This window comes from Mixophyes fleayi, chromosome 1, assembly GCF_038048845.1.
Source record: "Mixophyes fleayi isolate aMixFle1 chromosome 1, aMixFle1.hap1, whole genome shotgun sequence".
Taxonomy (NCBI): Eukaryota; Metazoa; Chordata; class Amphibia; order Anura; family Limnodynastidae; genus Mixophyes; species Mixophyes fleayi.
This window is the reverse complement of record NC_134402.1, coordinates 275821827-275849026: the sequence shown is the minus strand read 5'-3', so window position 1 is coordinate 275849026 and position 27200 is coordinate 275821827. Positions and strand designations below refer to the sequence as shown.

Below are 27200 nucleotides of genomic sequence, written 5' to 3'. Positions count from 1 at the left end.
CCCGCCCCCGACCAATCCATACTGCTGCTGAGCACTTTCAAGGGCCCCCTGGATGCCATAGGCCCCTGGGCTGTAGCCCAGTTAGCCCTATGGTTAATCCGGCCCTGCGTGCAGTTCAAAATGCTTACAGTCAAAAATATTATCGTCACAATCAATGTGTAACAAAAACAACTGATATGCCATTTGCATTTGACATGACATATTTGCCACATTACTAAACTTTTGGGACCTAATCTTTGGGACGTGCAATGTGTGAACTGTGGTTGAGGAGATTAATGGACATTTTTCAGATTGCTGTCACAATGGAAAGGTTTCGTTGTCCAATGTGGTCATTACATTTTAGTTTAATTTAAGGCAGTTACCACTGGGTTACCCTAGTAATTAAATTAGGCGAGAGCTCTCTGGTGCTATGTCTAAAGTGTTCCTTGTAGCAAGGACCAGACTATAAGTATATCCTATTTTTCTAGCTCCATTTAAATCTCCGCCCATTATGCTTTGTGTATTTGCCACAAAAGAAACAATGATGAAAACATCTCAAGCCTGAAGGATTTCTGTCAGGCAAATCACACCAATCAATAGGTTAATTAATGTAAATTGTATTTTCTATAGTCTATAAACTATCATTTATGGATCACCAACATATACCACAGGACCGTGCAGTTGTTGTGATTCTCAATGTATCCTAAGTGCATCTATTAATAAAAATAAACAGTTACTGTTCACCCACTAGCAATCCACTCTCATTTCCATTTTCTAGCAAAGAAAAATAGTTTTGTTTGCAGAAGCATAAATGTACCATTGTTAAGGGGATTCTCAGGTTTGGAATATTAAAGTATTTCATCATTATGTAAACTACACATAATGCTTAGACTTATAGAACAAATCTTTTACTGCCCTTAAACTTGTTATCTGCAAATGTAGTTTAAAAGATTAAATTAAGCCGTTTGTTTGAACTGATGGAGTACACTTTCCAAACAACTTCATGAGATCTAATCCATCTTTGTTACCGCATGAATAATCCTTGCACACTGAGTTGGAAGACAGACTTCATTTGTCTATCAATTTCTCGTGGGATATTACTTTTCATTGTAAAAGAAAATAATGTCCCCAATTTTAGGGTTTTAAAATAGCACATCCATTTTATATCTTCCTACCTACAATCAAGTGCGAAAAAAATGGCTTTGGGGAAAATATGAAATATGATATCCAGAGCTCTGTGGAATCGCAGCATTTATAATTCTATCTAGTCTATTTCACTTATACCTAATTATGTGAAATTTCATTCAGCTCTCTGCTAGTCCTAGGAAAGAGAGCATTGATTTATACAGTACGCTTAATATTATAGATTTAAAAACATGGTGTAGATGACCAATGAAAAATATGGAATTGTATAAGGAATAAATTCATAATATCCACACAAAGCCAAATATTTACATAGTTCCACTTAAAATTTGACTTGCTCCTCAACCTCCTAAACCTATGCCTCAATTTCTGCCATTGGTATGACTGTATGAATAAAACACTACATGTTATACAAGACTTAAGGCTAGTTGTCACTTCACAGGTTACTCATGTGATGTTCCTATGACCACCATAAGTAAACTGCGCCTGTCCATTACCACTGGAATGTGAGTCAAAGAATAATTGACTGAAATTGTAAAATGTAATATATGATTTTACGCTATCGGATGAAAACCCTACTCAAGCTAATGGAGATATCTGGGCAGCTGAGTATAGCTGGGATTCTGATGGTTCAGCCCATGTTATGATAAATGGGTGCAAGAGCACACACACACATATATATATATATATATATATATATATATATATATATATATATATATAAACAAAAAGTGTTTTTGGTAGTTTAAAAATCCAGTGAAATATAAATAATATTATTTTGAGGTATACCATTTTGTCTCAATACTAATCCTAACTTACTATTAGCATGCAAATCCATTTTGTGAACAATCAAAGTAGAACAGTTTATCAAAGCAGAACCCCATCCATAAAATAGGGTAATTATTTTTACTAGAATACATTCTACTATTATCATGAGTATTATAAAAAAAACACTTAAGGGAATGAAGAGCCCAATGTGAAAAATGTCAACCTAGTAAATACCCTGGTGGAATCATAGTATACTTTCAGTGTCTAATTAGCAGAGCAGAGCAGTCCCCTAACACTCCTTTGCCCTTGTTAAGGAAAGAAAAAACTCATTAGCAGTGCAAACAAAAATCCATATTAACTAAAAAGCTAGAGGACCACTAAGCCTAAAATGTGAGTTGGCATATATGAGCTACTAGTGACACACATATATTAACAACAGCATTTAGTCTCCACGGTTTTTCTCTGTTAATTTACAGAACCTTTGTTTTTCACTCTAAATTTATTACTGTATAAGTTATTAAATCACAAAATGGCATTGACAACATTATTGATACCCTAGACTTAATATTTGGTAGCACAGCCTTTGGGAAAGATAACCGCAATCAACTGCTTCTTATATCATGGTGAGCTTCCCGCACCTCTCTACGGTTTGGTCCACTCTTCTTGTGCCAGCTGCTCCAGCTCTCCCAGATTTGAAGGGAGCTGCTGTATTCAGATCTCTCCACAGGTGTTCTATGGCATTTAAATCTGGACTCATTGTGGGCCACTTCAGAACAGTCCAGCGTTGTGTCTTGGACCATTCCTGGAAGCTTTTTGAAGTGTGTTTGGGTTTGTCCTGCTGGAAGACTCATGACCTTTGATGGAGACACAGCTTTGTGATATTGGGTTCAACATTATGCTCCAAAAGGGCCTGATAATCTCCAGACTTCATTATGCCATGCACAAGTTCAAGGCCCCCAGTGCCAGATGCAGCTCAGCAACGCCATGGGCTTTAAATTTCCTGATAACATTACGTATGGTGGAAACGAGAATATCAAGGACTCTGGAGATTAATTTTCCTCCTTGACTGTCCATGCTTGACTACAATCTTCTGTCTGACATACTCTGACAATTCTCTGGCTTTCTTTCTCTTCTCCATGCTTATTGCAGAACACATAGTGACACAAAACAGGAGAATGAGTCATTTTTTTATTCAAGCTAATTTTATGAGGGATTTTTATACTGCAGACACCTTGCTGTTTACCAGAGGTGAGTTCAGTTCCCAAGTGAAGGAGAATCACTTGCTTAAAATCTAATTGTTTTCATCTAAATCTAAAATGTGGCAATAATGTCCATTTACGGATTTCTGAGTGTAATTAGTTAGGACTTAGTATTTTCTTTAGGCTTTTGTGTTTTACTCTACAGCAAACCAATTAAATAAATATGCAGATACCAAAATATTTTTTTCATTTCAACAATATTCTGTAGGAATCTTATTAGATATGTGTGAGATATTAATTAAATTTTAATCTCTCTCTCTCTCTCTCTCTCTCTCTCTCTCTATATATATATATATATATATATATATATATATATATATATATATATATATTTATATATTATAAGCAGCTGCCCATCTCCCAGACTGATATGGGAAGTAATGTAGAACAAAAACCTGTAATCAGACATAGCACACAGAAAATAAAAATGACTGATCTGGAGCTTCTTCCAGTCCTGTAGAACAATGTGTCAGCAGTTGACTGTGAATGAAGCAAAAAATCTGAGTTTGCAGTTAGTTAAGCAACTGTAACCTCAGTGGTCCTGCCCCTGTGCATGAATTCACCTATGCACACAGTGCATTTCTGCACATCAGGGGCCTCATTTACAGTTGTACGCCAATACCATTTCAGACGCCTTGCGCACATTTCCACTGACACGCGTGCGCAGTAAGCATCAGTTCCGTCTGCTTTTCAGATGCAGTGTACACTTGTGACAGCGTGCATCTCAGTATGAGGGAAAGGGTGGAACATGGAGTTATGTAGGTGTGACTGTGAATAATTTAGATACTTTGGGTGTCTCCCTGCAAAAGCATCCCTAGACGGATCAAAACGCAGACGGAACACACGTCAAGAAAGACTGAAAAAGTGCGGTTTAGGTGGTGAGCTAGCTGCGGGAACTGGTCGCAGCTCAGTAGGGCATTACGAGTGGGATGCAACTGGGATTGCATGCCACTCGCAATACCCTACCAAGCTGCGGCACACTCCCACTCCTGCTTTTGCATGTACCTCTTAGATGCACATTGCGTCCGACTCTAAATGAGGCTTTAAGTCTGCAACACTGTCAATCAATCTCTATTTGCTCTGTTTCTGTTTGAAAATCCCACTCATTCTAATATGTCAGCGGGATATAAAATGGAGTATGGTGGACATACTGGGACTGATTCATTAAGGAAAGTTAAGTAAAAAATTGAGTAAATAGTCTTGAGTAAATAGCTTGTGGACAAAACCATGTTACAATGCAAAGGGTGCAAATTTGTTTTCTATTTTGCACATAGGATAAATACTGGCTGTTTTTTCATGTAGCACACAAATAGCAACTTTAAATTTTAGTGTACAAATAAGCTATCAAGTATTTGTGTGCTAGATGAAAAAACAGCCAGAAAACTATTTACTCAATTTTTTACTTAACTTTCCTTAATGAAACAGGCCCACTGTATTCAGATAAATATAAGGTCTTTTATTTCATGTATATTATTCAGCTCAGTTTGGTGGCCTTACTTGCTCTCTTTAACATTGATTAGCAAAACACTGACACAACTTCAAACTCAGACAAACAATAATACACTTTTTTGGATATATTTACATTTATAGTCATACTATGTTTTCATAAGTTAAGATTTATATTTAGGTGGTTAAAATAAACAAATCATACATCAGGTATATGTTGCTATACACTTCTAGGTTTCATTAGTGAAAGGTAAAACCCCATTTTATGCTCCCTAATCTTCTATATACAGTCAATAAACAGGTTTCATCCACTTCTGTCACATGACTCACTTTGACAGGAATGCATTACAGCCATGGAAGGGCCAAACCAGCTAGTTAAGAGAATCAAAGTGTAAAAAAAATTGTTATATTTACATTTCAATATAAATGCATAGGTTTAAGTGGCAGTAGAGTACCTTACCTCAGTGACAGCAAAGCTTCTCTTCCCACAAGGTACCACTTTGTACCATTTGTCATGAAGAGAGTCCATATATCCACTTGATTTATACTGGCTGACTAATTCTGATATATTTGATGTCAGAGGAGAGTTTGGAGGCAGACCAATCCCATAACCTAGAAAATAATAATAATAAGCATACATGTTCTCATGTGATTAATCACATAACATAGTTTGGCAGTTTATTCATTAATATTTTTTTTGCATCTCCCAAATCACATTTTCAAGGGTTTCCAGGCAGAAGCATCTTAAATACATATGTTGTTACTTTATCACCTTTATATACAACAAAACAAATGTTAAAGATGTCCTTAAAATAACACAGCATGTGCTAAAAACCAAAACTGTGTGAGTATATTGATATCACGTTTTACATTACCCCAGACTAATTTGTGTGTCAATCAGTTTGTTGCAATGGCTATTAATACTTTATGGGCATGATCAAAGAGACACATAGCGTCCTTGAAGCTTAGTTTCCCTGGTATAGAAACTTGCATCTTGCTCACTGACAGTAGTATCCATAGTAGCATAGTTTTAAATAATAAAAGAAAAGTGTAAGTGCATTCATATATTCAGCAATATATCACTTTAGATTAAATCTGAAGGTGTTGTACTTTTATTATGTTATGTTCTGTGTTGTCTTAATCTTTCTGACTGCTCATGTAATAATTCAAGTCATAAGGGTCATGTGTGATGCAACATCAGTGATTGTGATATTAGTGATCAATGTGAAGTCAGGGACTATTATGTTATTGTATGAACATTGTAGTCAAAAAATTCTGGGGTGGGATTTGCTATGGTTGAAACAATAACAGCCCAATCACCTGCATATTATTTAGTTTTGGTTAAAACCTTAATTGTGCCTTTAACAATGTTCTTTTCCAATTAATTGACTATTCTTTCTCCAATTGATGTATAAAAACAAGCAAAGTAATAGCATTATTTAATTTACAGCCACTCTTCACACTTGCTATCCTGAGGTTGGCTACTATCAATTTGAGAAGATACCACATGCATTTGTTTAAATAGAGGGGACCAGAACCCCCACAACTCCCTCTACCAATTACAAACCATCCATTGTGCTGAAAAGTGCAGGGGACCTTGGTACTGATGATAGCAAGAAAAAAAACCAAACATTTTCAGACAATCGTTTAAGTATTTTATGGTTTTCCAAAAATGAAATGCTTAGATTTCAGTAATGCACAATTCTTTTCAGACCACTGGTGTTTTGGTCAACCTTAACAAATGCATGTGGATGTTAAGATAACACCATCCCCTCTCCTTGACCTATATATACTCCCATGAGCTCTCTTTAAAACCTCTTAAGTTTATATCATGAAAATACTTTGTCAGTCTCAGACTAGGTTATGTGGAATATTTCAAGAACAGAAAATGACATTGCTACAGTAATTGTGACTAGGGGTTAACTAATTAGGACTCATTCATCTCACTATATAACTATAAAGAATATTTAGATGAGTGGATTGAAGAAGCTTACAAAAATGCTTTGAATTTGAAATTGCAAAACTAAATTCTATTTATCCATCATGTGTGGTAGGAGTTGGAGTTTGTTTTCACTGATACTAATTAATGTATACCGTTAACACAATTAAGTTAAGTACATTGATTTTGTTTTGCAATAGGGAAATGTCATTGTTGTGCGTTTTTTGTTCATCTTAAGACAGATAAGTGCACATAAGACACAACCCAAGTATTCTCTTCACACTCCAGTAGCATTAGATCACTAAGTAGCATTAGATAAGCATAACAAGCGACCTAATGCCAGTGAGCTGTAAAGAAGACAAATTCTGTAGCTAGACCAAAGATTCTAGCTACACTTGGTTTCACTAGAATTATATGATTATGTTTTTGTTTGGGTGCCCATCTACATATTCACAGATATCTTGGACCACAGGCTGTCCATTTACAGCACCATGGGTACAAGAGAGACGTATTAGAAGTACATTGACATGTAATTTTTAAAGGGTTCTGACTGGATATATATATATATCCAATATATGTATTGCAGTTGTTTAAAAATAGTGTAAAACAGCAATATTGCATCAAATTTATTGTAATGGTTGTGATAGTTTTATTGGTTAATGTTGCACATGATGCAAGTGCAAAGTTTTAAGGACTCGTTTATGACTATTAGCTGTTAATGCACTTTCTTTACTAACTGATGTCTGAAAAACACATTAAAAACAGAATAGTTTCTTATGGGTGTGTATGCACTAATGATGTCAGTTAATGGGTTGTGTTTCCTATATATCACAGGAAACTCTTCTTGCTAAATCAAAATGCAGAGAGATGTCAGACATGGCAGAGGAGGGAGATTTATCATGATAGGCAATTCTGTAATTACATTGACATATTTATTGGCTTCCTGAGAAAATACCCAGAGGTATATGACCAGTGTATAGGGACAGCAATAGTAGAAACAAGGTATGGTAAGATATTGCCTCTGTTGTTATAGAAGATTAAAATTAAAGCTGCAAAGGGTATATATAATTGATACTTGCAGCATTTTGTGGGTGAATGTGACAAGTGAATCGCATCATCACAGCTCTGCATCTGCTACTTAGTTCCATCATTTGCATTATCACACAGTGGGGGACAGAGTCACAATGACATGAATGGTGACATGAATTGTGACATCAAGTCCTGCCTCTTGCGCAGGATCTGGCACGGTTCCCGGTTCGTCTAGTAGCCCGGGAGGACGCCACAAAATTCAAGGATTATTCTGGAAATTTTGGGTGAGTAGGCAATTATGGAATAACTTAATATGTATATCTTTTTTTTGAGGTCTATTTATGACCCCGGCACAATAGCCATCTTTATGCATCGCAGCAAATCGCAAAACCATTGGATTTCATCATGTTGGGACTGGTCTAGGAGCCTTAGTAAAGATACCCATCCTCCTCAAAGATTTTTTACTATTCACTGGTAGTCTAATGCTGCTGGTGAATGGCATGGGTCAGAGATCCAGCAAAGACAGAGGGGATTCAGCTGGATCCCATTCTCAGGATGGCATTAAATAGTGCCGATATGGGGACAGTGGTAAGCTCTGTTGATGAGGCAGAGCCCAGAGGAATCTCTGATTTTTCCCGCTGTTAACCCTTTCATATAGCAAAAAGCATTGAAAGAGCCTTTTTTTCAGGGGGCGGAGCGCGGTCAATCGCGCAATTTTGCTCTCCCCCAACAAAATGTCACTTTGTCATGGGGGGCGGGGCCAAAATTACGCAATTCACCGCAAATCACTTTATTTTGGCAAGGGAATTGCGGGATGCGGGAGACTTGCCTGCTCTCCCAGGAGTCTGGGAGACCGACACGGATTTCAGGAGTCTCCCAGACATTCCGGAAGAGTTGGCAAGTATGATGAAAGTATATGCCTATAGATCAGGCCTGTGGCTCTCAAGTGTTGTAAAACTATAAGTCCCAACATGCTGTGCCAGACGAGAGCCTTTAAATAATCAGCAGGGTGTCCAGGCCTGCGATAGATCAAGGTTTTGCTATTACGTCTATATGTATCATATGCTGTGTATAATATATATTATATGTAAGGTGTATGTTATATGTATTTTATATCAGACGTCATTATATTTTCCTTTTGTTTACACTTTTCCCTGAATTTAGACACTTTATTGATTCATCATCCTCTCATTCTGTAAAGCATTTTCAAGGGAGCTTTGTCCACAATTTACACTACATTTATGTTTTTTAGAAACAAACTACTTAGTAATGCATTATACAGCACTGGATATATTTGCTTTAATAAGGATTAGAAATGTGTGAAAATTATACAGCTCAAATGTTGCAGTCTTTTCACTAATTTAAACAATGCAAATTACAAAAAGAATGTCAAGTGATAATTTTTTTTTCTTTCAAGTGAACTAGCTAAAAGTTAGATGACGAACAATGAAATATAAGTACAAGATAGCAGAGACTACAAAATGCTTTGAAAAGTAAACCAGCATCACCAAATTAAAAATATGAACATTCATTTTAAGCAGCTCTTGTTCCTGAACCTTGTATGAAAGCATGTACAAATCAATGACTTTCCTGAACCTTGTATATGAACATATTTACAAAGCAAATTTAGTTTTTTGGACAGACAGCAACATTGATCAAACCAATAAGAAAATAGAACATGACCCATATGGCCTTTACGGGAAGATACAGATTAGTTTATTGTTTGCAAAATCATTCATGTAACTGACTCTGAAAAAAGAGCATTTTAAGAAATGGAAATCATTACAAAGCTGAACAAGATGACCAAGCAAGTTGTTCAAACTGCTAAAAATATTTGAATAAAATAGTTTGACAATTTTTTGATGTTTTCGGTCTTTTATTTACTTTAGTAGACAAACCAAATGAGCTTTTTGTTCAGGAGGAGTACCTTACCTTTTTTATTACCCATACATAAAACAAATACCACAGCACAACAAATTACCCATGTGGATGTTGATTATGAATGCCATACACACTCACATTCCAGAACTAATACATTCCTCTTACTGCTGCCAGCCAGTATCACCAGGGCATTAAACATCACTCAAATGCCACAGCAAAATTATGGTAAATTGCGACAATAAGTAGCAATAGGAAATCTATGATATTTCCGCTCCATAAAAAATAGTCCCCTAAGTAACCTTAAACTGGTGATGTTCTTCTTTTTTTCCCATTTTTAAAATGTTTCAACCTTTCCAGAACATTGAACTAGTGTAGTTTGGTATATTGAATGCATGAGACATTTTTGGAAAACCCTAATTCCAGATAGGAAATGTCATACTTGTATTTGATTTACTACTATACTTAAATATGTCTATTTGTGTGATATTCTCTTGTATTTGTCATCTATTATACCATAACATAACATATTTTTTAAAAAATACATAAAAAAACATTGCATTAGGGATTCAGTAATAGGTTATAGTTTACAATACTTAATATTCCCTGCGTGAAGTGAATTAACCAGCTATTCAATTTTCATGATAATCAGTTTTAGTAATGTCGCCGAGGGGCTAAGAGTCATGGTATATTCCCCTTATAAAACATATGGGGGCTATTCAGCATTTAAATCTCTTACAAGTATTTGAGGTTATTTAGCCATAAAATTATGCAAGCTCTCCTAGTAACATTGGAAAGTGATTAGAAAATAGCTCTTTCATTTAACACAATACTTTAGCAATTCTTTGTGCAAAAGTAGTGACCTTTAACGACTGGCTCTTAATATGCAAAATATTTGCTTAAATTGTTATGCACATTAGACACATTATTGCTGTTTATGGGATGTACTGCAAAGCAGCTTCTGTACTGAGATACATATAACACAGTAAAGCAACTATTTACTAATATGTAGCATAACACTGTTTTTTTGCTGTCACTTTTGTCACCACAGCACAAATTATCATTGGTGATACTGGTCCTCAACAATAAGGGTTAACTTAATGTGTAGCTGGGGCAGTCCGATAGAATATGTGCATGTTGGATCTCACACATGCATTGAAACTGAAATGCCCCTAAATTCTAAAACCAAAATGTGTTCACTAAATGGAATAAAGGTAGTTGACTGATTATCAGCACGAGAGCCGTAACTTAAAATGTTAGCACCTGGGGCGCGAAGGAAAACTACCGCCCCCTAGCCCTTAATTTTAACCAAATGAACCTAAAATATTCATAAACTGCGCCCCCCCTACAGCGTTGCTCCCTCTCGCACAGCCCTAGTTATGGTTCTGATAAGCATATTCTAGAGTAGTATATATTTAGCTTCTTTAAGCAGATTCCTCTGCCTGATGCAATTTAATGTAATGTAGTGCTAGTCTGGGTTAGAGTAATACTCAAATTGTATGAGTGTAAAGGCAAAGAATATACCCTACAATTTTTGTCTTGGTCTTCTTAGCTTTCTGTATGCCACATCACCTAGAGATCAAGTTAGACTTGGACGTACCTTTAATTATTTGCATAATTCATTCAATTGTGATACCTGTCAGAAAGTGTATCTTGCGGGTACTGGAGGACTGGAGCACCACAAAGCAATGATGATGACTATCACCAATACTATCTAACCTCTTCTAGCTGCTTGCAGACTGACCCCTCTCCCTGATAGTACATCATTAGTGTGGCTGCTATATTATATAAAGTTGCGTCTGTCTGTTCGCAGTACTTAACTGTATTTCCATTTGGCCAAGGGCAACAAACAAGATTCCTATTTGATTTAAGGGAAAACAACATATGTTTGTATTTAATTATATTTTATGTAGTAAATGTGACTGTCGCATTTAATAATAGCACTGTCAAGATTTAATTCTTTCTTTTGTATATGAATCTTCATATAATTATTATATTGTGTACAAATAGGGTAATGTGAAAGTCACATTTACTACTAACACTGCCAAACACATCTCTGCGCTTTCTCTACGATATCCCTGTGCATTCCCTATTCTATCGTGGCACATAGTTAAACAAGCTTGTTACTTCTGATGCAATCCTGGCACATATGCTAGTGTTGTAGAGCTGGACCGATCTTGAGATGTACCTCCATAAACATATGTACGTAAATGTACCTTTTCATGTGTGCATTTTTTCCTGCTTAAGATCGGGGAGAAAATGTGACCAACTCTACATGAGCCCTATTATGTTTATTTGTTATAAACTTAACTAGGGTCTAATAACCGAAATTTGAAGAAAATCTATGCATCATAGATCTTGCATGGTTTATCAGAAAACTGGAAAATCAAGTTTTGTCAATGTCACCGTATCCTGTAAAATATAGTCTGCTAAAAGTATAAACAGCCGTCCTTAAAGCAATTGTAAAACTAACAAACACAAATTCAATCATAGTCTAATAAACTATATATAAAAGGAATGACAACAACAGTGCATGATCTGGAAGGACTAGCAGCTTTTTGCCTTGGGGTAAATATAAGTAAGTGACCAAGTTGTGTGTATTATCTGTCTATTGTGGCCAGGGCTGCCAAGAGGAATTCAGGGCCCCGGTACAGCAAATTCACGGGGCCCCCCTTATAGTCGAGTCTGCTAAAAAAAAAAATCGGGGGTGTTTTCATGCATTTGGGGACGTGACAAACGCACCATTGGGGCGTGGCTAACACATCAAAATCACTAGGCTCTGAATTCGGCGTAGCGTCACATATGTGCAAGCACTCCTGACTTTCAGGACATCTAGCACGACAGAGTAGTATAGAAAGAATATAAATTTGGATAAGCGCTCAATTTAGTTGCAATCACTCTGGCATGGGCAGCATGTAGGGAGACTCCCCCAAAGCCTCAAAAGTACATATAATTCCAAAATACTACAGCGCTCTAATGCCAGGATGTACTATAACCCACATCAAACCACAACAATTGTACTTATGTATATAGCCATAGTGAACAATTATATAGTATTAGTGAGATCTGCATAATGAATATCGTTGACATAAGATCCTTTATTTAACTTCTCACGATCATTTATAGTTCCCAAAAAAAGCAGGCTAAATAGTGTTAACCATGTAAGAGTACCGTAACAAGTTGATCCTGTGGATGATGCTGTTATCCAAATGTATGTATTCCTCCAGATTACGGGCTTGTACACATGTGTTAAAATGCCTGTTGGTTAGAACTTCCCTCCCGGGATTCTGATGTTCTGCCCGGTGTGTAGCGCCCAACGGGATTCCAGACCAACACCTTTCAGCGTTTGAAGGCCTGAAGATTGAACCTCCCGCAGCGCCACAAACGACCAACTCCCAGCCAGATGTCAGCAGCCCCGCTCATCGGCAGCACACTCCAACCCACATGTTGACACCAAGGGAAGTCCAAAATAATGGATAAATATCAACAACTTTATTGTTCCATACAAATGTACATCTGTACTTACACTGCAGTACAGGTGAAGATGTTCTCAATTGCCTCCTCAACTTGTTTCGTTCCTCCCGTGGAACTTTATCAAGAGGGAGTATAGAAAGAATGCAGTGATTACACAAAGAGTTTAGTCTTGGCCTGCACCTTACATTGGGCAGAACACTCACCAAAAATTGACATTGTCCCTACTAGAATCACAACATTTTACATACTGTCCTGCTCTCTTCTACCTGTTCTTCTCACTTTCGCCACCTGTGGCTGCAGGTTTCTTTAGTTGCGGCTTGTCTAGATCCTGGAATGCTGGGTGCCGTATTTGGAAAAAAATGGCTACATTTAGATAATTCCAAACAACCCTGGCGTTAAATCAATACCACCCACGATTAATAATTAGGCCTTCCTCCAGCTCCAACATTACAATAATGTGCCCCTTCATGATCGCCATGCCTTATGATCACACTGTGCCCTCCATGCTGCTTTTGCCCCCTTCACCTGGCTCCCCTTCATCACACTATACTATGCTGTTCCCCCACCTTTTTCAATCCCATTGTGCCATGCCTCACCCCTTTTTAACCCCACTGTGCCATGCTGACCCCCGTTTTTTAACCCCACTGTGCCATGCTGCCCCCCTTTTTTTAACCACACTGTGCCATGCTGTCCCATTTTTAAACCCCACTGTGCCATGCTGCCCCCGTTTTTAAACCCCTCTGTGCCATGCCCCCCTCGCTTTTTAACCCCACTGTGCCATGCCCCCCCCCGTTTTTTAACCCCACTGTGCCATGCTGCCCCCATTTTTAAATCCCTCTGTGCCATGCCCCCCCCTCGTTTTTTAACCCCACTGTGCCATGCCCCCCCTCCCTGTTTTTTAACCCCCTGTGCCATGCTGCCCCCCATTTTTAAACCCCTCTGTGCCCTCCCCCCCCTCGTTTTCCTCCCTTTACTTACCTTTTCCTTTTCTTCTCTCTTCTTTCTTGGTCCTCTCTGCTCCTCTCTGCTCCATTCAGACTGAATGCTGGGCGTGACATGATGTCACACCCGGCATTCAGTCTGAATGGAGTAGAGAGGAGCAGAGAGGAGGGACGTCGGCGTTGCGATCACGTGAGTATGTTTTTTTTTTAAACTACCTTGCCCCCCCCACCAACAACCGAGCGCCGCCCCCCCTCCCCCGCAAAAAAAGAAAAAAACAAAAAAAAATTACTTTTTACTTTTGAAAAAAGATAAATTACAAAAAATTATCGTCGGCGCGAGGGCACGGCCTTGGCCCCCTGGCATGCCCGCTCCCCCCCCCCTCTCGGCAGCCCTGATTGTGGCCATAGTTTTACTGAGCCATTAAATATATTATGAAATAATCAAGTTAAGGGTTATCTTTAATTGGATAATTTACCCATTTTTGGGAGATAAATGACTGAGCTTTTTGTTTAAATTCTATTACCAGCATTGGACACATGTACATACAATAAAATAAAACAGGAGCAGGAAAATATTTTCATGGTAAATATGGATAATTCAACAGGTGGTAGTACTATGGGACAAATCTGTTATGTTTTCTCCATTTTCACTCAATAAGTTGCAGAATTGCTTGGCCCTTCATTCAATATTACAAACAAAATGTTGACATCGTGTTTTTGGACTATTAATAGATGTTCTCTTTCCCTGTGAAAGAGTTTTGATGACAGTTTGGTGAATTTCATTATTACTTTCATTACCACTGACATGAGGTTGTTGTGAACACACTGACACATTACTTTTCTGACATATCTCCTTTTCAAGCTGCATGAATGACTGAAGGGTCTGTATAACAGTTTCTTGGCAATGCACAGGAATTGACTTACCTTTCAGAAGCAGCAAAAGGGTGCCCACAATCTGCTTGTAAGTGGTTTATGAACACAACTATTAATATTGTCAATGCCTGTGTACTTTTACATCTTGATAGATAGCACCACTAACGACAACTACCGGTAAGAACTGTATTTTGTGGCAGATGGTGAATTTAAATAAACACACCATTGATATTAAAGTTTATTGCCTGGGTATTTGTACACATATATTGCTAAGGATGCTATGAAATAAAAATAGAAATGATGTATTATAATAATAATAAAATTAGTGTTGCTCTAGTCAATGCATTTTAACATAATAAACTGGTTAGATTCAGAATGAACTGACTGTGTATATCCAGACCTCGATTGTTAATGGCACTAATGACAAGATTAGGGTGACAATTAGTCATCAGTTTGTTGATGCTTACAAAGCAAGTACAAAGTATAACAAAACAAAGTATACACAACTACTGGGCTACTAAAGAGTCACAATCACAGAGAGCAGAGTTTTTCCCCTTGTACAACAACCCATGAAGAATAAGTCTCTGAGAGGCTGTAAGCTCCTTCTATAAAGCTATAGACAGGTGACATAGGCAATGATACACACATTTATTTGCTGAGACCAAATCTCTGAAGTTCAGCTGAATTTCAGAAATGGGTAAATTCAGTTGCCCATCTCTATTAGTTATCAACTTAATTATATGTTTCTAGTATTTTAATGCAAAAAATAAAATAATAATACATGAGCTCTTAGTGGTCTTTCAACCAAGCTCCCCTCATCATCATCATTACTTTTGTGATGACATATATCGTTATGGGGAAATTAAGCTTTTGCAAAACTGTAAAAGCCATATTAAGGAGGGAGGGGGCTCAGTGAGAGAGATATGGAGAAGGCAGCAATGAGAGACATGGAGGGGGCTGCAATGAGAGACAAGGATGGGGCAGCAATGAGAGAACATGGTGAAGGCAGCAATGAAAGAGGCATGGTGAGAGCAGCAATGAGAGAGGCATGGTGAGGGCAGCAATGAGAGTGGCATGGTGAGGGCAACAATAAGAGAGGCATGGTGAGGGCAGCAACGAAAGATGCATGGTGAGGGCAGCAATGAGAGAGGCATGGTGAGGGCAGCAAGGAAAGAGGCATGGTGAGGGCAGCAATAAGAGAGGCATGGTGAGGGCAACAATGAGAGAGGCATGGTGAGGGCAGCAAGGAAAGAGGCATGGTGAGGGCAGCAATGAGAGAGGCATGGTGAGGGCAGCAAGGAAAGAGGCATGGAGCTGCAGTAATAAGACACATGGACAGGGCTGCAATGAGAGAGGCATGGAGGGGGCTGCAATGAGAGACAAGGATGGGGCAGCAATGAGAGAACATGGTGAAGGCAGCAATGAAAGAGGCATGGTGAGGGCAGCAATGAGAGAGGCATGGTGAGGGCAGCAAGGAAAGAGGCATGGTGAGGGCAGCAACGAAAGATGCATGGTGAGGGCAGCAATGAGAGAGGCATGGTGAGGGCAGCAAGGAAAGAGGCATGGTGAGGGCAGCAATAAGAGAGGCATGGTGAGGGCAACAATGAGAGAGGCATGGTGAGGGCAGCAAGGAAAGAGGCATGGAGCTGCAGTAATAAGACACATGGACAGGGCTGCAATGAGAGAGACATGGAGGAGGCTGCAATGAGAGACAAGGATGGGGCAGCAATGAGAGAACATGGTGAAGGCAGCAATGAAAGAGGCATGGTGAGGGCAGCAAGGAAAGAGGCATGGTGAGGGCAGCAATGAGAGAGGCATGGTGAGGGCAGCAACGAAAGATGCATGGTGAGGGCAGCAATGAGAGAGGCATGGTGAGGGCAGCAATGAAAGAGGCATGGTGAGGGCAGCAATAAGAGAGGCATGGTGAGGGCAACAATGAGAGAGGCATGGTGAGGGCAGCAAGGAAAGAGGCATGGAGCTGCAGTAATAAGACACATGGACAGGGCTGCAATGAGAGAGACATGGAGGGGGCTGCAATGAGAGACAAGGATGGGGCAGCAATGAGAGAACATGGTGAAGGCAGCAATGAAAGAGGCATGGTGAGGGCAGCAAGGAAAGAGGCATGGTGAGGGGAGCAATGAGAGAGGCATGGTGAGGGCAGCAAGGAAAGAGGCATGGTGAAGGCAGCAATGAAAGAGGCATGGTGAGGGCAGCAAGGAAAGAGGCATGGTGAGGGCAGCAATGAGAGAGGCATGGTGAGGGCAACAATGAGAGAGGCATGGTGAGGGCAGCAAGGAAAGAGGCATGGTGAGGGCAGCAAGGAAAGAGGCATGGTGAGGGGAGCAATGAGAGAGGCATGGTGAGGGCAGCAAGGAAAGAGGCATGGTGAGGGCAGCAATGAGAGAGGCATGGTGAGGGCAACAATGAGAGAGGCATGGTGAGGGCAGCAATGAAAGATGCATGGTGAGGGCAGCAATGAGAGAGGCATGGTGAGGGCAGCAAGGAAAGAGGCATAGTGAGGGCAACAATGAGAGAGGCATGGTGAGGGCAGCAAGGAAAGAGGCATGGTGAGGGCAGCAAGGAAAGAGGCATGGTGAGGGCAGCAAGGAAAGAGGCATAGTGAGGGCAACAATGAGAGAGGCATGGTGAGGGCAGCAAGGAAAGAGGCATAGTGAGGGCAACAATGAGAGAGGCATGGTGAGGGCAGCAAGGAAAGAGGCATGGGGAGGGCAGCAAGGAAAGAGGCGTGGTGAGGGCAGCAAGGAAAGAGGCATGGTGAGGGCAACAATGAGAGAGGCATGGTGAGGGCAGCAAGGAAAGAGGCATAGTGAGGGCAACAATGAGAGAGGCATGGTGAGGGCAGCAAGGAAAGAGGCATGGTGAGGGCAGCAAGGAAAGAGGCATGGTGAGGGCAGCAAGGAAAGAGGCATAGTGAGGGCAACAATGAGAGAGGCATGGTGAGGGCAGCAAGGAAAGAGGCATAGTGAGGGCAACAATGAGAGAGGCATGGTGAGGGCAGCAAGGAAAGAGGCATGGGGAGGGCAGCAAGGAAAGAGGCATGGTGAGGGCAGCAAGGAAAGAGGCATGGTGAGGGCAACAATGAGAGAGGCATGGTGAGGGCAGCAAGGAAAGAGGCATGGAGCTGCAGTAATAAGACACATGGACAGGGCTGCAATGAGAGAGGCATGGAGGGGGCAGCAATAAGAGTTCTTAAAGTCCTACAATCTCTTCTGCTTCACTACTTTATATCTCTCCTTTATTACTATGCCTAGCTCTTCTCTGTTTTCTTCACCAACAGTTTTTTTAATGTTGATATAGACCTTGTTTTCTCTAACATTTATCTCATATTAAACAATAGGATTTCAAAAACATTTTGCAATATTTTATATTTTTGCTATCTTTAGGAAACCATAGGGCATATAATGAAGAGGCAGTGATGGATGTGGAAATAATGGAGAACTCCAGCTCGGACAATCTCTTTCACATGACCTTCTCCTATTGAATAGAACCACAGGATTGATGTTTTGTACCTGTGAAACCTCTGTGTGTGGTAAACATTCTGCATCCTCTTTTCTGCTGATTGAGACAATTTGATATGTAATAAAACACTCATGGTATAATGTTGGTGTTGGCTGATTGGATGGTTTTAGCCATCAACAAAAAAACATTTATCACTCAACAATTTGAAAATTGTTCCATTCATTACAGTAGTAGATGGCAAGGAACTGGGGTGTTAGGGGCTGTTTAGCTATTGAGCTACAAGAAGAAGACTTCCTGGTGAGATTATATAAAATTTTGCCTGGATGGAGTTCTATAACTTCTACTTTATCAAATTTTAACGAGGTGTTAATAACTTATCTAAGAAATCAACCTATCACTGTAATTCAAAAGAGTCAATAGAGACCTTTATATTTATCTTTGCATAATTTTATATTTTAATTATAAAAAATAGCTGCTGAGTTGACTTGAAGCAGTGAAGCATTAGAAAGGCATAAATTATTAATATCAATTTTATTTTTTCTATGTTATAAAATAAATAAATATGTTTTTAACAATTTATCTATGCATGAGTTAATAAAGTTCAATAAATTTGGGAACATGCAGCTGAACTTTAAGAAACTTTTGTTAACGTTGCTTCCACTTTTGCTGGGATTTGTATACTTATTTTTGATTGATTATCTTGTCTAAAATGTTTCCACTGGAAGAGTTTCACAACACACCTGCAATCAATGGAAGTAATGGTGACTGAATTCAAGCTGTTTTTCCTGTATCCTGTTGGAATTGAAGCAATGTAGTGGACCTAAGCAAATCATCCTCACCTGCTGTCATGAACAAGTTAACAGAAGCTGTTTGCTGCATAGGTATGGAAACAAATGTTCCTATATTTCTGTGTTTACAAATCCTACTGTAAGTTAAATAGAGTTTATTAATGGCATTTTCTTTTGATATTCTCAGTAATTTCTATGTTTATTTTCGTGTACTTCTCAACAGGGCAGGTCTGGAAAAAGTGGAACTTTAGTATTATATTAAAGTTTTTTTATTTTTTTTATTTAGTTAGACAGAAGATGTTGGAAGGCTGCTAGTAGGATGCTGCAAAGGTCAAGACAAGATCATGATGAGAAAATAGAACACATTTTAAGAAAATGAAAAAGGCCCCAAAAAATTCTTCATGTTATTGTCTGAATACTCATCTCTTCTCCTGGACCTAAAATCATTGCATTTTTTACAGGAGAGGAGACACAGAGTAGAAGAACTAATCCCCCAGGTGAGATGGGCCATAATAGCATCTTCTGTGGACCAATCTACACATGAGGTGGTGTATCTAAATAGAAAATACAAAGCTTGCAGGCTAAGGGGATAAGGGTAGAAAATGTAAACAGATAGATTGAGTTTATTTGAGACAGACGGCATAGTGTGATATATGGTGTTGTGAAGAAATTGTGCCTCTGCTCATTCAATACATTGCACACTTCAGTGTGGTGAGTTGTCTTAAACTTGCTCCATATGTATCAAGGGCTGGATAACTAATCATACTGGTATGTAATCTACGCGTAAAATAATGCTGGATATCATATGTAAAAGAAAATCAGTTACTTAAAGAAGGAGGACTGATCTTTAGGACAATGCAGTGCTCATCTAATTCATTACAACCTATGCAGACCGTCACATTAGCCATTCTTTATAGGCATAGCTAGAAGAAGGCATTGCAATCTGTTGTTTTGGTGGTCACCAAAACTAGTCCCTAAACATGCTGCTTGTCTAAAATGTTCCTATGCAAAAACATAACATACAATCATCAACAGGAACTAGCACACTGGATATAATCATCAACTGTTCAGAGCCAGGAAATAGCACAGTGACTGTAATCAGTAACTGCCTGGAGCCAAGAACTAGCACACTGGATATAATCATCAACTGACTGTAAACAGTAACTGCATGGAGCCAGGAACCAGTACAGTGCTTATATCTATGAACATGTTTCCTCACCAACAACTAAAATTGTTATTCTACTACCTTATGTTTAGATAGGACCACCGTTATCTTCTTTGTTTTGCCATAGTATCTAATTTGTCTATATCATGATCCCCTCAATGTGCAGAGCTACAATTTCTTTATTAGTTTAACTTTATTTATTCTCTTTATTAAAAAGAATCTGGGCTTCCAGTTCCATTCTGCATGCGCAGATTGACACCAAACTGCCCCCCTCTTACTGCTGCTGGCCAGTGTCACCAAACATTGGAGACAGTTTTTTTGATAAATTGCCTGATAGAAGAATATCTATCCCTGAGACAATCAACGATATAAAATCTTCTTAGTGCAGGGGCCTTAATAAATAGACCCCAAAGATTTATATAAATAAATATTTAATGACTCAGTAGGAGAGAAAAAGAGTGGTAAGGCAGGAGGAGCTTAAAGGGACAGTGGGCCAGATTCATTAAGGAAAGTAAGACATAATAAGGAGAATATGTTCTCCTGGACAAAACCATGTTACAACGCAAGGGGTGCCAATTATTTTATTACTTTGCACATACATTAAATACTGGCAATTTTTTCATGTAGCACACAAATACTTCATAGCTTTATTTTTACACTGTAGTTTAAAGTTGATCTAGGACATGCACTACCCCAACTATAAACCTGCCATCACATTTTAAATTTACCTCCCTCTCCAATGCTACATGGTTTGGCCAAGGTCAGGGCCGCCGAGAGGGGGGGGGGGTACTAATTACCCAGGCCCGAGCATGCCAAGGGGCCCGGGCCCTCATGCCGACGATTTTTTTTTTCCAAAACTAAATTTTGGGTGGGGTAACTCAGTCGTTTGTGGGGGGAGCAGGGCAGTTAAAAAAAAATAAACTTACTCACGTGATCACGGCGCCGGCGTCCCTCCTCTCTGCTGCTCTCTGATCCATTCAGACTGAATGCCGGGCGTGACGTCATCATGTCATGCCCAGCATTCAGTCTGAATGGAGCAGAGAGCAGCAGAGAGGACCAAGAAAGAAGAGAGACGATAAGGAAAAGGTAAGTAAAGGGAGGAAAATGGAGGTGGGGGGGCATGGCACAGAGGGGTTAAAAAATGGGGGGATGGGCAGCATGACACAGAGGGGTTAAAAAATGGGGGAAAGCATGGCACAAAGGGGTTAAAAAAACGAGGGGGGGCATGGCACAGAGGGGTTAAAAAACTGGGAGGGCAGCATGACACAGAGGGGTTAAAAAACAGGGTGGGACATGGCACCGAGGGGTTAAAAAACGAGGGGGGGCATGGCACAGAGGGGTTAAAAAATGGGGGGGCAGCATGACACAGAGGGGTTAAAAATGGGGGGGGGCATGGCACAGTGGGGTTAAAAAATGGGGCAGCATGGCACAGTGGGGTTAAAAAACAGGGGGGAGCATGTCACAATGGGGTTAAAAACCAGGGGGTCAGCATGGCACGGAGGGGTTAAAAAATGGGGGGGCATGGCACAGTGGGGTTAAAAAAATGGGGCAGCATGGCACAGTGGGGTTAAAAAACAGGGGGGAGCATGGCACAGTGGGGTTAAAAAACAGGGGGTCAGCATGGCACAGAGGGGTTAAAAAACAGGGGGCAGCATGGCACAGTGGGGTTAAAAAATGGGGGGCAGCATGGCAAAGTGGGGTTAAAAAACAGGGGGGCAGCATGGTACTGTGGGGTTAAAAAACAGGGGCAGCATGGCACAGTGGGGTTAAAAAACGGGGGGCAGCATGGCACAGTGGAGTTAAAAAGGGGGGGAGGCATGGCACAGTGGGATTGAAGAAGGGGGGGAGCAGCATAGTATATATAATGTGATGAAGGGGAGCCAGGTGAAGGGGCAAAAGCAGTATGGAGAGCGCAGTGTGATCATAAGGCATGGCAAAGATGAAGGGGCACATTATTGTAATGTTGGAGCTGGAGGAATGCCTAATTATTAATCGTGGGTGGTATTGATTTAACGCCAGGGTTTTTTAGAATTATCTAAATGTAGCCATTTTTTTCCAAATAGGGCCCCCAGCATTCCAGGATCCAGGCAAGCCGCAACTAAAGAAACCTAAAGCCACAGGTGGTGAAAGTGAGAAGAACAGGTAGGAGAGAGCAGGACGGTATGTGAAATGTTGTGATTCTAGTAGGGCCAATGCCAATTTTTGGTGAGTGTTCTGCCCAATGTAAGGTTCAGGCCAAGACTGAACTCTTTGTATACACACTGCATTCTTTCTATACTACACTGTGGTGGTAGATGTCCTGAAAGTCAGGAGTGCTTGGACATATGTGACGCTACGGCGAATTCAGAGCCTAGTGATTTTGATGTGTTAGCCACGCCCCGTGGCGCATTTGCCACGTCCCCAAATGCATGACCATACCTCCGAAAAATTTTGCGCTGCCATAAGGCATACTACATAATTTTTCTAGCATACTCCACTATAAGGGGGGCCCCATGAATTTGTTGTACCGGGGCCCTGAATTCCAAGGTGCAAAGTTTCTTATTTTTTTGCTTTCCTTTCCTTAATGAATCAGGCCCAGTATAATTAGAATGAGATATTTTTTAGTAGTAAAACTTATAAAACCTATATTATAATATAAATATAAATTACATTATATATACCTATATTATGATATAAATAGTTAAGGTAATCGTAAGAAAGGTAGAACTATTTAGGTAGAAAAATGGAGTAATTGGTAGCAATTGATAGTAATTTAAAAATAAAGATCAAAGTAGAAAGTTAAAGCAGAGCTCACCATTGCCTGAGCCACAGTGAGAAATATAGCTATCACTGTACAGGCCTACAAGAACCTTAAGCACCTGGGCTTAATGCTTAGTGCTGAACCCTACAGGACAGAGTAGTGGTACCACTTCAGACTCAAGCACTATACCCACAAAAGCACTAAAACAAAATGTAACAACTAAGTCATGGACATGTGCATTACTTCTAAAAGGTGCTAACTTATTTATTAAGTATTAAGGGGACAGATACAGACACTGGGAACACAATTGTAACTACAGACTGAAACTTAACAACAAGAGAATTAACCATTACAAATAGTAAATTATATTAACTTATTTGTTACATATAGTACTATTACATGAATTAACTCCAAGTGATTGTTTCCATAATTATCCCTTTCAAATTCATTTCCTTAATCCTGCTAATAGAGTATTAATTATAAAAAAAAAATAATTACTTGTATCTTGTATTGGAGGGGGTCACTCTCTCAGAAGATGGAAATAGAGCAGACACTTTAGCCCACTGTTTGCCAAGAGCACCACACGAATAAACAAAACCTTTGCTGTAATATACCACAGCAAATTAATCTTCAAATCATTTAGTTTAATTTTATGAATTACAAAAAGTATAGTGAGAAAAAGTGATTAAGTAACAATGTAAATTGTCTGCTTTGCTGGTGAAATACATTGTTATCATTATAGATTGAGACAGGTTCCTGAATAGCTACATATTCATTAATAGGTGATGATAAATTATTGCATATGAATGTCTTTGAATAAAATATTATATTGGCCTTGTTCCATTCAGGATAAATGTCGGGCAAAATGTATTAGCTTGCTAATTATTCAGGAAGTTATGTTACAATATTTGCATATTTCTATACCACAGCCCAGAAGCAAAATGCTCTCTGACCTTCAGCTTCCATTTTTTTCTAGAAGTTGTCACATTAGTTCAAAGCTTGGGTAGGTATCAGCAACTCTGTGGGGACACACAGCATGAGGGCCCCTGAGAAAATGCAACGCGCACTATGCTGTTGACACTATATCAGGGAAACTTGCAGTGTCAGGTCCTATTATCATAATGTCACATAGCCTTTGCCTGTTCAGCTATCCTAATCGGGCCCCTCACTCACAGAAAACACCCATGTGCTGAAACCACTATGGCTCATCCCAACTCCCATCCAGTGGATGTATTTTTTTCCTGAGGTGTACTGGTCCCAGCTAGTTCTGGCAGCCATAAAATGCTTGGGCATCCTGGTGTATGTAGAACTACAAGTTCCAACATACCCATGGCCTCTAAATCATGCTGGCACTTCTAGAACTAGAAACATGTCCTGGCATCCATCTCTGGTATGTAGTGCACCAGTGAAAAATTCTGCTAAAAGCCCCCACAGACTCTGTGGGAAAATATGTGATCAAAAACTAGACTTTCCCACACACACCATCTTTTACCCGTTTCCTATTCACCCCCATCCAGAGAGGATCCTGCCCTTTCTTCCAACTTTAAATTGATAAAAAAAAGCCAACAAAAACATATCAGCGAAGAGAACTAGTTCCTTGGGTAGATGCAAGACAGGTATACGCAAATAGCACAATAAGGGATACACATTTTACTTGTGTAGTACAAAAACTTATTTTATGCTTGAAAACAAGGTTAGTGTCCAACTCTAAATTACCCCAGTTATCATTTTATCTTTCAGACTTCTTTATTATATATTCAAATTGTGTCCTCCTCTTGTTATAAAAATTATTTTTTTCAAAGCAATTCTCCTTGCAGATATCTCAAACATCTCTGTAGGCAAAGTTCTATGATTTAAAAATATTCATTTCCTTAAAATAGGGAATTATATAAAAATAGTCAGCTAAACCTTAACTATACTTTAAATTATACTGATGGCTACTGTGTGATTGAAAATAGAGAAGAGTGCCATGCCTTGGCTTTTGTCACATGGTTTTTGTTACAAAACATGACACGCTATGTTAACGAATGGAGACAGTTATAAGAGACCAGGTGCATATAACCTATGCCGACATATACTTCATTGCGCTCTTTGGGGCTGATTCAATTAGACGCAATAAGTAAACACAGAACCCAAACTGAATAGCGGTAACCTCACACTTTCTATTTACTTGTCTGGTAGGTTTTTACTTGGTTTTATGACTTAAAAAATGTTGTTTTACATTATGAAGCACCATTGTTTCATTAGTTTTAGATCTGTTTGATCTAAAACTAAAGAAACAAACTAACGACCCATGAAGATTGGGTTTTGAAAGGGTAAAATGCATACCAAAGACTTTTGGTCTTAAGGTTCTAGACTGAGATCTTTACCCTAGGTAGGTGAAACTAAATATTTCGAACTGTTCTTACTTTTTCTGAAAATTTTATGATTTTTAAATAAAAATAAGAATGCATCTAAAAGAACAATTACAGCATTTCTGTGCTTTACATGTAACATATGTACAGTGTATGTAAAGAAAGTGTACCTTCGATTGCAAATGGCTTGCCCACAGTCAGTAACTTGCATTCAGCATCTATGGAGACCTCGTAGTCCAACAGTGCTTTATCCATGATGAAAGCATCCAATGTCTCTGGGTCGTTTCTACATACATTAAGACAAGGAGTACATTATATCACATTATGAACACTAACATGAAAATGAACATCTAGGGTATGAATGTGTGGAGTTTACATGAAGTATATGGATACTACAGCATACAGATCTCTACCAATGCACCCCCAGCACTGCCACTCTTTCTTTAAGCAGAGAAAGAATCTGATCTCCGGTGGCACAATGCACCTCACCTCTCAGACACTAGCTGCTCCAGCTCATCCTCAATTGTCCCTTAACCAGTCACTGCACTCTTTAATCATAGACTGCAGGAAGAAGTCTGGTGTGACACATACACATCAGCTTCCTCAGTTTGTAGTGCAACGACTGGAGTCGAAGTACTGAAGTAGTGTACTACAGAGAGGATTCTTGTTTACACTGCTGTTGTTTTACTTATAATGTCAATCTCTGCTCTGCTAATACAATGGCTGCAGGAGAAAATAACAGATGATTTGTGTATGGGTCAGACCTGCATCCTACAAATTTTTTACTGTTGTCTTAAACCAGCATATAGATGCTTGCCACTTTTATTATATTAGAAAGCAACAATATCTAGAGTGCACCAACTCGTCCCACCATGGTATTGCCCATAATCGGAGTTTAGTATTGTCTCAAGGGAGATTTGCAAAGAATAAAATCATATACATGCTGCCATTGGTAATTGATTTTCCCAGGGCAGTCAATGTTTTGTAGGTGGAAATAGATTTTTTGTGAACATTTATTTTACTGCATTTGACCCACAAAGGAATTATTAGACTGTAACCAATTTCTGCTACTTTTGTAACTTTTTCATGTGTTCACAAACATACAAGTTGCCTATTTTTAATGATAAAAGTTTCATAAGGTGTACATTAGCATACACAGCTATAAACACCACAAAACACTAAAATTGAATTGTTTGCTTATTTAAAAAATTCCAGGTTACTCGGTTTAAAAGAAAACATTGGTCCCAGAAGTTTATAATTCTAAAGTGCAGTTGTATCTGATTACTTTCTATAGACTTTTAATGTCAAATTGATTTTATGTTTTAATTATTAATCCTACTGCTAACCATTTACAGATTAATTCCCCAAAACAATTAACTCTAATGATTAATGCTAGTCCTCTGTATAAACACACAAAATACCAAGAGACAGACCAACAAGCAATAATGTAGATGTAGATGTTAATTACTTTAGAAATGCCACTCCGTCAGATGTAGAGGGTGTGTTATATCGCCTCATGTACTCATGCATCTCAGGGAAACTCTTTTTCACGTAGTCTTCAGAGCTGCTCTCTTTCACTGTTCCAAAGCGGAACCCTTGGGAGGGATGATGCAACTATAAAACACAGATTAGACTGTTATTTCTTTATAATACACCAAACCGAAACATCTTTTTTTCTAAGTTGCTTTGAAATGTTCCTTAGAAAACAATAGAGATAAATGCAAAATTGCAACACGAAAACATATATAACACCAATAATACATTTTACATTAAAGATTGACTGCTTAACCATTTATGCTGACATAATACTTTAGAACAGAGAGTTGAGAATGCTTGCTAACATGTATTTGAAAGAAAGTTTGACAGAATTGCTATTTACCTACTAGCCTTGCAATACAATCTAGGTAAGCACTTTGTTCCAGGCTATAAAACAGCAAGTTGGAT

At 39.1% G+C, this 27200-nt stretch overlaps 1 protein-coding gene across 1 annotated transcript in view; it reads right to left on the bottom strand.

The window, feature by feature from the left end:
• GRIN3A (glutamate ionotropic receptor NMDA type subunit 3A) overlaps window positions 1-27200 on the bottom strand; it is a 197144-nt gene that overhangs the window by 23592 nt on the left and 146352 nt on the right. Inside the window, exons 4-6 of the mRNA XM_075210905.1 lie at window positions 26725-26870; window positions 25427-25542; window positions 5056-5207 (exon numbers count right to left, since the gene is read on the bottom strand). Of these exons, the coding sequence (XP_075067006.1) occupies window positions 5056-5207; window positions 25427-25542; window positions 26725-26870 (414 nt within the window). The remainder of the gene's footprint in view (window positions 1-5055; window positions 5208-25426; window positions 25543-26724; window positions 26871-27200) is intronic.